This window comes from Porites lutea, chromosome 5, assembly GCF_958299795.1.
Source record: "Porites lutea chromosome 5, jaPorLute2.1, whole genome shotgun sequence".
NCBI classification, from domain to species: Eukaryota; Metazoa; Cnidaria; class Anthozoa; order Scleractinia; family Poritidae; genus Porites; species Porites lutea.
Genome location: NC_133205.1, coordinates 7,103,498 through 7,117,056, shown reverse-complemented (window position 1 = coordinate 7,117,056; position 13,559 = coordinate 7,103,498). Strand labels below are relative to the sequence as shown.

The 13,559-nt window shown below is 40.0% G+C and overlaps 1 protein-coding gene across 1 annotated transcript; it reads right to left on the bottom strand.

Moving 5' to 3' along the window:
* Nucleotides 1-3,604: 3,604 nt before the first annotated feature.
* LOC140936925 (properdin-like) lies at nucleotides 3,605-12,146 on the bottom strand. Its single transcript, XM_073386429.1, has 7 exons — nucleotides 12,069-12,146; nucleotides 10,717-10,894; nucleotides 9,671-9,850; nucleotides 8,646-8,804; nucleotides 7,500-7,673; nucleotides 4,797-4,973; nucleotides 3,605-4,279 (listed from the first exon to the last, which is right to left on the bottom strand). Exons 2-7 carry the CDS (start codon nucleotides 10,778-10,780, stop codon nucleotides 4,095-4,097), a joined length of 939 nt encoding a protein of 312 aa, XP_073242530.1. The 5' UTR covers nucleotides 10,781-10,894; nucleotides 12,069-12,146; the 3' UTR covers nucleotides 3,605-4,094.
* Between the last annotated feature and the right edge of the window lie 1,413 nt (nucleotides 12,147-13,559).

Here is a 13,559-nt window from a genome sequence, read left to right as displayed (position 1 = left end):
CCCATGCTCGAAATATGAGCATCGGTGAGCATCGGCATTCAAAATATAAGGATTTGTATGGGAAAAAACATATCGTTTCTGTAACGTACGAAAATGAAAGGATTTCAATAAAAACAGTTTAACTTACTTAAAATGTGTGTTACGTCTCTCCTGTGTGGTCCACGGGCCGATTTATGGCCGTTTTATGGGTTTTTTAACTTTTATCTAGAGAGAAAACCGTTTACATAAAAACCCGTTAAACGGCCATAAATCGGCCCTTGGACCACATAGGAGAGACGTAACACACTTTAAGGTAAACTGTTTTTTTATTGAAATCCTTTCAGGCGTAGGCTACAGAAACGATAGGTTTTTTTTCCCATACAAATCCTTACATTTTGTACGACGGATTTTCCCTTAATTTAGGCAAAATCCCCCGTAGAATTCGCCTGTCAACGAAAACATTTTCCCGTCTGGGTGGGGGTTAGTGTTTTGCCGCTTTTTGCCGCCGTGACGCTTCTAAATAAAGCATACATGAAGTAAAAGCAACGAAAGAAAGATGGTGGCCGAGTTGTGGTCGAGTTTCATCGTATGACATTTCAGACTACCGCGTCGCGGGAAGTTTGTTTGTTGCTTTCCAAGATGTTTTCTGGAAATTTTGTTCGCGCAGTCCACCCCTCACGGTTTGAATTCAAAGAAAAAAAAAAACACTTTTTATCATATCTGGATTGAAAGACTATGATTTTAAAGGCAGACGATAGAATACATTGCCACGATTTCATGTGGAACCTTTCGCAGTTTGTGCAAACTTTGCTTAAGCTTTCGGTGAAAGTCTACGTTTGTAACAGGGAAAACCCGAGCAATCCTATGAGCTGGCATTAATCGAAGGTAAGATCTTGAATTTGATGTGTCTCATTATTCATATTTCGGTGGTACCCATTGAGAATTGGTTACTAGTAACTCACAATCAGAGACAAAAATCTCTCAAAGTCGCTGCAATCCTATTATTCTGCCATATTTTAAGGACCACATCTTGGCTCGAATGCAGCTCTAGCCTGTTAAATTCCCAGACGTGACCGCGGATCACTTCCACGCGACGTGAAGTCATTGGGTTATTGCATTTAATAAACGTCCCCCACCCAGGTTGAGGACCAATGGAATTCTTCAGGGGTAATTTATAAACCTTGAGGATTTATTTAGGGGCAGAGTAAAGAACGATATGGAATTATCTGGGGTTGACACTTTGATTTTCACAAATTCTTCCGGGGTAGACCCATGTTCTTCATGGGTAGGCCCATAGTTTTCAGCGGTACAACCATATTCTTAAGGGGGAAGACCCATACTTTGTGGAAGTCTTCATGGGTGAATGCAATTTTAGTTAATCTTCAGGGGTAAGAGGAAAAATTAACTCCTTAACTGTTAAGGGGGGGGGGGGGATACTGGGTACGGATAAAATGCAATAAGCCATTCGTTACCATACACCATCAATACATGAAGGGAAGGGTCAGTAAGGGTGAAGAAGCGAGGAGACCACTTGCCTGCCACCAATGTAGTATTTTATGAAGATGTTCCATTTTGGCTTGTCACGATGGAGGAACATGCCTGGTAAGTTGCAGTTAGTTCCCCAGATGACCAGGTGGTATAAGACCCCAACTAAAATATTGTTTTGTCTTGTCCCAGAAGGGGGTACTTGGGTTAATTTTTAATGGGTTTGTGATGCTGCGGTGGCAGATCCAGACCTTCAGATGGAGGTGGGGGGAAGGGCTGGGGGGCAATCATCCAGACCCTGCAATATGGGGGTGGGGGGGGGCTGGTCTCAAAAAATTTTTTTTCAGCCCTTCAGGCCTCAGTTTGGCCTAAAAATAAGAGGGGGGGGGGGGGGGCGGCCCCTTCCCTGGATCCACCACTGCGCTGGTCTCTTAAAACCCCTACCGCATTATAGTCTATTCTGGGCGTCCATAATTTGACCCCATCTTTGTCACTTTTGGAAAAGTGTTATTTTCGGGAAACCACTCAGTCACTTTCTGTTTATGCATCTATCGTATAAAGCTTTTTAACTGGGCCATCCTGAAATAATTTGACACATCTGTTAAACTTCAAGGAGATAAAAGCTTCCCATTTTTCAATCCCTACCTACAGAATTTTGACCCCCAAAATACCGAAAATGTGTGGCCCAATTGTAGTAACTCTATTGAAAATGCAACCCCATTAGTCTATCCAGTCTTTCAAATGCAACCCCATCCAGCAGTACATCTCCATTAGCCTGTTACTAGGAAGTACATCTACCCACCAGAACAGAGCCCCATATGGGCCTCTGCTCCAAAAAGCGAACCTGTACCAGTATGAGTTCGGACGCAGTCCCCTCTTTTTAGCTCCAGCTTAATTTGCCAGAGTTTTAGTGGTGAACGACTTGGAATAATCATGAAATAGTCTTAAAGGTCGTGAAAGCAGTTTTTCAGTGAGGTTTTCATTGCTGTGGCCGTTGTAGTATCGTATGTTCCTTAATCAAGCGAGCAAGCAAGTCGAGGGGAAACCGGCTAGACTGCGTGCAGTCTATCTTTTTCCTCAGATCCAATGAGGGGAGTGCACGTGCGCGCAAGCATCACTTGGCGCCCGCGCCCCAGGGTTCAAAGAGAACGCTCGCTTACCAAAACTTTTACAAACGCCGATTGAGTTCTGAATCAAAACAAAGCGATTTTCCGGGCTTTTCAATGAGAAATATATGGGACAAGAGACAACTTCAACGTTCTTACACAAAAATTTAACATTTATTTAGTCCAAGACTCCACGACCTTTAGCTCCTGTTGGAACCCCTGACCAAGCGGTCAACAGACTGGAGCTATTCCAACTGAGCCAACTGGACAGCGATTTATACGTTACCAACGCCTCATCAAATTATTCTCAGTAAGTCAATTAAAATTAAAAATAAGATATTCATTAACTTTGGTTTACCATATACTCAACAAAACGTCTAGACAAGAAAAGACACAAAAATTAGTTAAACTAACGAGTTGGACCTGTCTCCATGTTATTTCCTTTAGGTTTGTTGGCAGGAACACGTATAGCCGGCGAGCAAGCTCTCCATGAGGAGGATAAAGTGAAAGTACACGCGCGGGTAGCACGCGTGGGTAGACGTTTCGCCGCTTGCTCGCGCGTTTTCGCGCGGCTCGCTTCGTTCACCCAAACAGGAGAGCTTGTTCGCAGGCTAGAACACGTACAAGCCTGTCCATGGGAACCTGCGGACCCCAGGGGCCCCACTCACATATTTTAATGACGGGGGGGTCCGACAGAGGTTCATATTTTATAACCAAAAAATCCCAACTTCAGTATTTGTCTACCAAAAAAAATCCCTGCTTTTTTTAGCATACCCAAAAAAACCCTTCAGTGTTTTTGCATCAGCAAATTTTATTATTTATCTTCTGGAAAGCTAAAACATGCCAACTTCAACTTTGGTTTTGGTCAAAAACAAAACTACAAATTGCGCTTATGTTATTTTTGATTTGAGCTGATGAAAAATACAATACCCAAAAAAATCCCTCTGTTGTTTTCGCGACCCAAAAAAATCCCGGCGTCTTTCAAAGACCCAAAAAAAATCCCTTTTGGCCAAAATGTCAGACCCAAAAAATCCTTTTAAATGAAATATAATAAACAGAAAATATGCATTTTGTATTCCAGAATTCTTTTCTAGTACTTTATCCTATCTTCGGAAGAATTTAACTACAGATTACCCACATACTCACTCTGCTGCAATGCAGTGAGCAATGCGGTGCAAGTGATGACAGATTATTTTTATTTGCTTGATAGAATCTACTCAACCTCGTTCACAGGGTTCTCTCCTGGAACCTGGGAACGAGGTTGGAATCTACTCAGTGTGGTCGTAATAAGAACAGCGAAAAGCTTTTTCTCGATATCGATTTTTCCTCCCCATTAAATTGAAAGTGAAATTTCACTTCTGGAACAAAACCGCGCGATAGTAAAAAAACGGTAGAGGTCACCAGAGGTAAAAATTAAAGTTTATAGACGGTCAAATCACGGTAAAAGTTTTTATCATGACACTGTGTACTGATATTCTATCAAGCAAGCAATAAAAACAATGTCATTTATACTTAAATCTCTCTTTAATTTCTCAATGATCTTCGTCGACGCCGACGCTGACTTAAGTCCTCGTCATCGTTCCAGCCATCTCCTCCTATCCAATCACCAGACCCAGATCCCGACGAGCCTGATCCAGAGCCAGAGCCAGAGCCAGAGCCAGAGCCAGACCCCCATCCAGATCCTGATCCAACACCGGAACCTGAGTATACTGGAAGAAACAAAAGAAGTCAAAGGGTAACACTCGAAATTTTTTATCCTTTTACCCTTAAAAGTGACCAAAGTTAAGCTTAAAAAAAATTCCAAATTTTATTTTGTAAAATGCTGAAAACCAAATGATAGCAGTATGTAAAAGTATTGTTGAAGAGGCTTCATTTGAATGGTTACACCATAATGTTTTGTCCACAGATACCAAAGTCAGAACTATCATCATTCACTCGCTTGTAAATAGCCAACTGGTTGCCTTCTGCCAGTTGGGGTTTTTAATCCTGTTATGTTGTATTTGAATTATTTGTTTCTAAATATTTGAGTGGAGTGCCTGTAAATTAGCTGACTAGCGAAGTGCACCTTCCACTATAAACATGCCTTTAACCTTTTAACCTTTAACCTAACTCGGACAGTGAAAGAGCTAAATATTTGGATTTACTGTTTTAGCCGAACATTTTTAACACCTGGCCACCATTTTTACATTCTTTCCTAACGAAAGAGAGTTTTAAAACATAACAAACCTATTGGGCATCTCTGTTCCCTGCAGTATTTAAAGTCTCTCCTTTCAGAGTCTTTACATGGTCTCCCTCCATACTGGGGCTTTGGGTTATCACATGGCCGCTCTCGCGTCTTCTTTCCGAGCCCGCAGGTCTTATCACAACCAGACCAATCTCCCCACTGGCCCAAGCCTCCATGAACTGAAACAAAAATCAAAGTATCATATTTACGTAAGTTCACATGTAACTTGGACAGGGGCGGATCTAGGGGGAGGGTGCAGGGGGTGCGCACCCCCCCCCCCCGCCCTGAGATGACCTGCGGTTTTCTAATACAACTGGTATTCTGCAAAAAAAAAAAAAAACTATGTGGTTTATTGTTGTTGAAGTAGAGCAAGAGACGAGTGCACCTCCTCCTAAAAAAAATCCTTGATCCGCCCCTGTTAGAGAATCAGTGATATACATGTTATGATGTAGTTATGGGTGTATAAGCCCAAAGAAAATAGACCAATGAAATGAAAAGTAAATAAACAAAACATTACAAACAGAGAGTCCGGAACAATAATACAATCATATTAAGCCTTGTAAAACCCTGATAAAAATTAAATAAACTTGCAATGAATTTCTGTATAGCTCAAAATTGAACGGACAACTCGAATGTCCATTTAGTCGCGATGTTAAGTTATTTTATGTTTACTGGTAATGGTCACTTGTCAAATATTCCTCCAGTTTCTTGTGTCTTCCATTGGGGAAGCAACGTTGGACACTTCTATTTTTAGTCCACACGATCGATCTGCCTAAATGCCTCAGTTTTCGTAGCCTCTGTGTTCGCCGACGACACAAATATAGCCTTCGCGGCTGTCTGACGTTAAAAATATCGTCTACTCAGTGCTACGAAACTTTAACCCGGCGCTGGCTTATAACTAACCGGAGGCTAAGGATTAATACCGCCAAGATTAAATTCAAGAGGCAGACCAACAAACACACACTCTTTCGAATAATCAGATTAGTATCGAGATCGAGGACAAATCGATCAAAATAGATGACGAAGCCAATTCACTGGGCGAAACATATTGACGAAAAAAAGTGAGAATATATTTCCTACTTTAGGCGTCTCTTAATGAAGGAGAAAAATGCTCTTCGTATGAAGATGTTGGAGGTTTCGAAAGAAAAAAAAATTAAAGCAAGGCTATAAATAAATATTTTTTGGGAGCTTAAAGCGACTGCTACGGCGGCGGCATCGAGACTGCCTCAAAAATCAATAGACTTACTAAACAAAACAACCAGCTTCAGGTGCATCATACTTTTTGGTACATTTCTTTGCCGTCACCGCACGACGTTCAAGTGAAATCTTCCTAATCTTTATATTTAAGGAGGAAGTTAACTCAAGACAATGATTTTCTCTTTCTTGTCCTAAACTTGGATACGGTCCTTAAAATTCTCTTAAGGTAGATTCGCCAACATGAACGAGGTAGAATAACAGCGATAAGGTTTCGGTATCTTCGCCGTTGTGCTTAAGCTCCCCATTAAAAACAGATTTAAGCGGAAGTATTGCCTTTATATTCCAAATAAGGATCAATTATAATTTTTTTTAATGTTTCCAACTAATGCAGTCTTAACTCCTTTACTTCGGACGCTGAGGGGCCCAAAGAAAGTGTTCGTATTAACGGAATGTCCGTATTGAGGGGTCATGTTATTCAAGTATAAAACACCATTTATTAGGACAAAATACGAAAGACATAAAACGGGACCTTATCATCTTTAAATTAAATATCTCTAACCTTCACAAAGCCGTCATTGCGCGGACGAAATCCGCGGAAAACATTCAAAAATCGCTCTGTCTACATATTACTTACTGGTAATCAAAACCGTTCTCTGCATAACTCGTTTGATGCCAAAATAGTCTTAAATTGACGTCTACAAATACTTAGTCCTATTCGGTGTACTGTAGCGCAGGGAATATCGACAAGCTCTGAAGTGAAGGGTTTTTTTTTTACTTTCAGAAAGGAAAGGTCTATTACAACACATGGATGTTGTTGAAGTATCCGCATTAGCGAGGTTGACTTTCTATGAGAATCTGTTGATTGGGAAAGAAAAGAGTGTCCATTGTACGCATTAACGGGTGTCTGTATTAAGCGGGTTGAATTTAGAAAAAATGTAAGGGCTTTCCCCAGGCAAAGAAAACTGTCCAGCGGGGTTCGACTGGATCACGTTTATCAAGATGGGCTTCTGTTTTGAAATTTTATTGAGTATCACTAATTCAAACTATTTCCTCGTTTCTTAATGCTTCGAATCCTTCGGCTAATTTTTCATAACCAGCTAGCGTTGTCCAAATTTAGACGTTTGCAATATTCGATAAAATGACATCAATGGTGCAAAATAACCAAAAGAAAAAAAAAAGCAAGCCAACCGAGAAGCCCTGGGGAAGAGGTTGCTTTGTTTGGTAGAACAAGCGAAAATTAAAGTAACATTTCACAAGTTTTGCGAAGAAGAAGTCAGTAGGCAAATTACTGACTCAGCCTAGCAAGAACAGCAAAAATGCAACTCAACGGATGATAACTGTTATTTGAAGAATATCTCTTTGTCTGAATTTACCGATTTTCTCTTCGTTCTTTCCGCTTCGGCTGATAACACGTTCCACGATCTGCATAATTCTTCATATCATACGAAAGCCGAGTCCAATAACTGTTAATCAACTGAATTCAAACTGACATTGAGAGTCAAACTCACTTGGGCAGTGCTTCTGATCCTCGCATTGTCTTGATTGATCGAGATTTCCTTGACAGTCCTTTCCGCCATGTTGTGGTGGTGGATTAGTGCAAGTTCTGTGTTGAGTTTGATAACCCACTCCACATGTTTTCGAACAGCGCGTCCAGTTACCCCAGGGAGACCAGCCCCCGTCGACTGAAACAGGCAAAAGCATCAATGAAAAAGGTTTTCCAATATCCTTGGATCATTATACGTTTCTGGGAAACTGCCCACCTACCCCTCGCCTAAGCCAACATTTTGCCCTAAGTGAGAAATAAGTGTAATGAATGAATGAATGAATGAATGAATGAATGGATGGATGAATGAATGAATGGATGAATGAATGAATAAAGAACCGATGCATGCAATTAATTTGATAAGCTAGTTTGGCTACAATTACCCGTTATTATCTATACTGTTTCATGTATTATATGTGAATAATAAGTTCTTCTAATTCTCATTTCCAGCTTGCATAGTTTTTCATTAACTGCTTACAGTCTGTTCCAAGGCAGTCCATTCTAGTAAAACCGACGAAACTACACTCGGAATTTGAATTTACCTTGGGTAAAAACAGTCACCCGGACAAACTAACTAAAAGACTGCTGCTATTTTCTGACGGAACGACTGCTGCTCGTTAACTTCTTTTGAAATCAAAATAAAGCAAAGCGAAATTTGTCCCTTGTAATGGAAAATCTTTAGTATTTCGTTAGCAAGCTAGTTACTCTTCTCTCTGAGGGCCAGGTGTAGATCGAGAGATTAAGTGTTATCCTCATTAAAGAAAATTTCTCTACATTGTTTCATAAGTAGTTCTAATTAATCTCCATTTACCACTTTCTTCTAATAAACCATGTTATAACGTCAGTTGAGTTCCAGTCAGTAGCCTGCGATCGCCTATGATCTAGCTAGCCAGGGGCGTCGCTAGGATACCCAGGGTAACTACCAGATTGCATGTCGACAGCTTTTCACTTAAAATGACATCTCTTTGGATAAGCAGTGAGCGTGGCGAAAAGAAAAGCTTGCAAAAAAACTTGCAGAAAATGAGTCAACTTCAACATGATTTACTCTATAGCTATCTAGTCAATCTAGAGCCATGCTAGAAATAAAATTAAATAGAATCCTTTTACTTACTTGGACAGGGTGGTTTGCTGCATGGCCTGGATTTCTGACTTCTTCCTTTACAATTTTTGGGACCATTAGAAATGCACGTCCTATTGCTGAATTGGTATGAAGGCCCACAAGTTGCGTTACACTTACTCCAGGGACCCCAGTTACTCCAACGACTTGTCACTATGTTTAAAAAGACCATATTAGAGTCCCTTTGGTTCGAGGACGAGATTTAAGTAAATGTTTTTTTCTGGTTATCCAAAATGAACACACACCCTCCTATCCCGATCGCCATATCATAAAACTCCTGATCTTTTATGATTTGTTTTCACCACTACGGCATTCTCGTCGCTGAAACTTGTCGTAGAATGACGACGGCCATCACGTTTTCCCACTCAAATGACGCTGGTTCACTACACACCTCATAGTTGTCGACGCCTTAGAGTCCAAAGGTCTTGCATTAACACAGTTCAAACAGAACATAATGAACTAACATAGTCAAACTAACACAATGTCTTCTAAAGCCAAGTATAAGCCACCCTTATTTGGCATTAAAAAAACTATTATAAGTACGACTTCCTTAATATTCAATAAGTTTTTTTTCAATATATATTAACATAACTAACGAAATGTACCAGTCATATCATGGAGATGTCCTTACTAGTTTTAGAATCCATTCTGGTCACGCTGAAATTCACTTAAAGTAAAAGATGAATCGTTTATTTTTTATTTAACCTTTTGAAAAGCATAGTCAGTTATAAAGAAATTATGGTAATCCCATGGAGGAAATCCTTTCAAACCTTTGAAATGAAACCTATTTAGTAGTTTTTGTAAGCGTGATATTTATTATGTTCTGTAAACAGGTTCTACGTCTTCTGTCTTATCAATTCGTTAACTAAATCCTATGATGTGGCTATTTAAAGAAACCTCTTTCGCAGTATTTGTTTCTTTAATTGTTACCAATATTTTGGAAACCAAAATTCTTTCTTCCTTTTTCTTTAATTTTGTTGTTTGCCAGCCTTATGTTTACTAAGGACCCAACTTCCTACCTTGGACGGACGTTCGACATGGCTCGCAGCTGTCTTTATCTTTCTTCCTTTTGCTCCATCCTGCGCCCCCGCCTGAACAGCAATCAACTTTCTGAATTTTCTTTCCTGATATTTTTTTGCATGCTCCTGTTTTCTTGTTGATTTTCTTAAAACAAAATCCTTCTCCTGCGCCTCTTGCCTCTACGATAATTTAACACACAGTGTCAGAACACTCATCAACTTTCACTAGTGATATGTCATTGAATGCACAAGAAATATCCCAAGTTTTAGTATTACAGAGGAGTTGCAGAGGAAGTGCGAAGTGCGAGCTGATATGGATGGTATATTGAGGGGACTTCGCTAAAACATAAGCTTCATTTAGCGTTCGTCAAATAAAATACGAAAAAATAAACGGCTTGTTAAAAGTCTAAAAGCCTTTTAAAAAGATTCCCTTGTACTTATTAGCTTGAAATATTGAAATATGCCTATATTTCAAAAATCAATTTTCTCCTAACAATATCCATATATTATCAAGTAGAAAGGTTACGAGAATTAACAGAATAATCACTAAATTAATAAGTTTGATCTTTAAACACATTCTCTCAACCTCTTTTTTCAAAGAAATGTATGGAGGCCAGGCAGGAGAATTTGTATGTTGATCTTGGAGCTGAGAGGGTTAAAGTGTTACAACGCCATCCATCCCACACAATCTGCCTTTTGGGTGAAGTAACAGTCTCTCATATTTAATTTCTGTCCCATTCTTTCAGTCTTCTTGCCGTAATAATCAGTTTCCCTTTTTTATACTCAGAATTTTTTATTCAAAGAATGTTGAAGAATTTCGCCCACTGGTGAAACAACGTTTAATTTAACATTCCCAATTTTTTAAGTGAGGAAATCGAACCTTCGGAATGCCTGAGGACGCCTGGTATTTCTTTGATGAATCAAGCTACCCACTGAGAAAAAAACACGGCTGATTATCCAAAACACAAAAAGCCTCAGGCGCCAATATGATAGGGCCATTTAAAACTTTGATTGCACTTAATGGAATTTCTATCAACTTGACTTACCAATGGCTTGAAGGAAGCAGAAAACACCTAAAGCCAAAAATGCCAGAATAATGCACTTTGACATTTTTGGTTGAAATCTCTGCCGAAAGCTCTCAGGAATTTACTCCACGGCGCGCTCTTAATCTTGGCTTCAGTTGAGTTTGTGCTTATTTGTAATCACTTTGAGGGATTTGACCAGCTAAAAAAGGAAAGAAAGAGATACTTATCTGCAAGCATATTTGACACTATAAACTGACTTTTATTTGTTCTTTTTATAGTCTAAGATGATGTTACGTGTTTACTTTGTGGTGCTTTATCGCCTTTATTCCCGAATTTCGTGCCTCCCTTCTAGACTCCTCTGTAGTCACCTTTTGATTAAGTATAGTTTTGAGGCAGGGAATAAATCCTTTATTATAACCATTGAATGTTGAAAATTATAGAGCCTTTGACTCTTACTTTCTATTTGGAATTTTAGACCAGTGCCTTATAACTGAAAAACGGCTGCAGAATTATTGAGGGGATTTGTGACATGGTAACTGAATACAGTTATAAATGCCAGCTGGCACGCGCGCCGTTTCAGCTGTACCAGAAGCATTTGGTAAAAAACAAGAAGTAAAGGGCGGCTTTCATTTTCAACGACGCACGTGGAGGCCAAGAGCTTTGAATTGCTTGTTTACTGTGAAAACAAACAGTAATACAAAAGATTCTTTGTTTTTGAAAACGAAGTCTAGCAAAAACCCGGCGCGTGGCCCCGGGCGACTGTGATACATCGAACGCGTCTATTTCTTTCTATTCCACATTAAAGCGTACTTCCCTATTCTCCCGAGAGCAAGTGAAAGCGAGAGGAATACTCCATCTCCGAGGGAAGAGTCGGCCTATTCACTGTGCTCTTTCTTAATGTATAGGTGATGAGAAATTATTCTTGATGCGTTGTTAGACGTAGAGCAAGATTAATATGAATGATACCTAGTGATGACAAAATTAGCACAAATATTATTTACAAGGATTAATAGAGACCTGGGTAATCTAAACGTGCGTCATCGCTTATTAGCTATTACTCCGAGGCAATTCGTAGGATAAAATAAGCAAATTTTGGATCAAACCCATAGAAAATACGCTCCCCACATTGTGAGGTGTCAACCTTACATAACGAAAGCCCAGCCTAATGGCTTCTGATAAATGGGATGGTAATTATGAGCGATTTCCAACCGCATTTGTCTGGTCGATATCTGAGATGAGCGACCTCTAAATAAATATATCACGGAAATTATCCAACTGACAAAGGGCTACAACTAGAAAATGAAAGCTATGTGCACAAAGATGAACTGAAACGAAAACTGGCCAAAAACTATAAAGTGAAAGAAGTTACTTACTTATGTGCAGGCTTTGGGATGAGGTCTTTAGTCATATTCATTATTCCGCATGCAGGATGGTATCGATCATAACTTTTTCATAGTTGATGACATCATGCTCAGATGGTTGTGCCCATTTGCTTTCATCCAATCACCGGCCTCGTAGGTCACAGAGATGGGAAGGAACTTCATACTTAAATTTCCTTTATGGGTAAAAAATCGTGCTGTTGTCTAGAACGTTACGTATGCGCTTCAGCCGAGCAGGAAAGCTAAAGTGATGGGCGCGCTGAAAGAGAAGTGAAATTGAATTCCTATGATTTTGTGTTCCTTGGCCCATAGTGGTTCGTCTTAGAAAAACACAAAGTATTTCGGGAAATATAGTTACGTAGGGCTTAAAGTTTTAAAACGTATCTAATCTGCCTTATTATGCTGGAACGTATTTAATACACAATTTATAGGAATTCTCACAGCACGAGCAGTCAGTTGTTGTTGATTAAAACCGTAAGGTAGCTGAGAGACCGATTAGTTTACTATCGAGATGGACCAGCTTTAAATATCGCCGAAAGAAAAATAACTCATCACTACGTTTTTACTAGCTTAGCTTGTTTTTTAATCCAGAATCAACAATAGTATAGCTCCACCCAGTCGGTAATCGACCGGATGTGGCCCTTCGCCCATCCCTCTTTTGTTTTCGTAGGCGGAGAAGAGTCTAAGGGAATTGTCAAGATCTCGGTAAATTTTGCTGATCCGACAACTCTGTCCTGTTATTGTGCGTTTCTTTCTATCTCGGAGCCTTGAGCTTTTTATCTCTGAGTGTCGCAGTTTTCGACAAAAAAGATCTCGTTTACATTTACAGTGTATCTCAGAGTAAAAGTAGTTCGATTACGGTGGGACATTTTTAATCAATACGGTCTTGTTTTTTGGGGGGAAACAGGAGGAGGGGGTCGAAGGGGGGGGGGGGGTGCTAGAGCCTTTGGCATCCCGTACTTTCTCCCTGGCCTGGTTGTAACAGTCTGAATCTCAACCCCTACTCCATAGGGCTTCCCTCGTTGAGTTTCCGAGTCGACGATGATGTCAATACCGGCCTCGTTAATGTTCATTAGGCGATAAACTGTCTAGTTACCGATATCTTCCTCGAGCTGCACTCTGTGTTAAATCGTCCAAACATTTCTCTTCTGTGGAGAAAATTATCCCGGGGGGTACTTCCTTATAAGAGGCTAATGGGGATGTGTCAGTGGATGGGGTCGCATTTTCACGACAGTATTGACTAAAATGGGGTCGCACATTTCAGATTTTTGCGGTAAGACAGTTCTTCGTACTTACGGTTTGCAAACGTACCAGAATGTTCGTCCTGTAGGTGAAAATTAAAGTGTTCTTCCTCAGGGTTATGGGCTCCTTTCTTCATTGAGTTTAAAAAATGGGTCAATTCACAAAAAATAGAAAGTGACTAAGTTGGGATTGCAAAAATTACATATTTGCCCAAAAGATGCAATCTGTAATTGGCCACAGAAT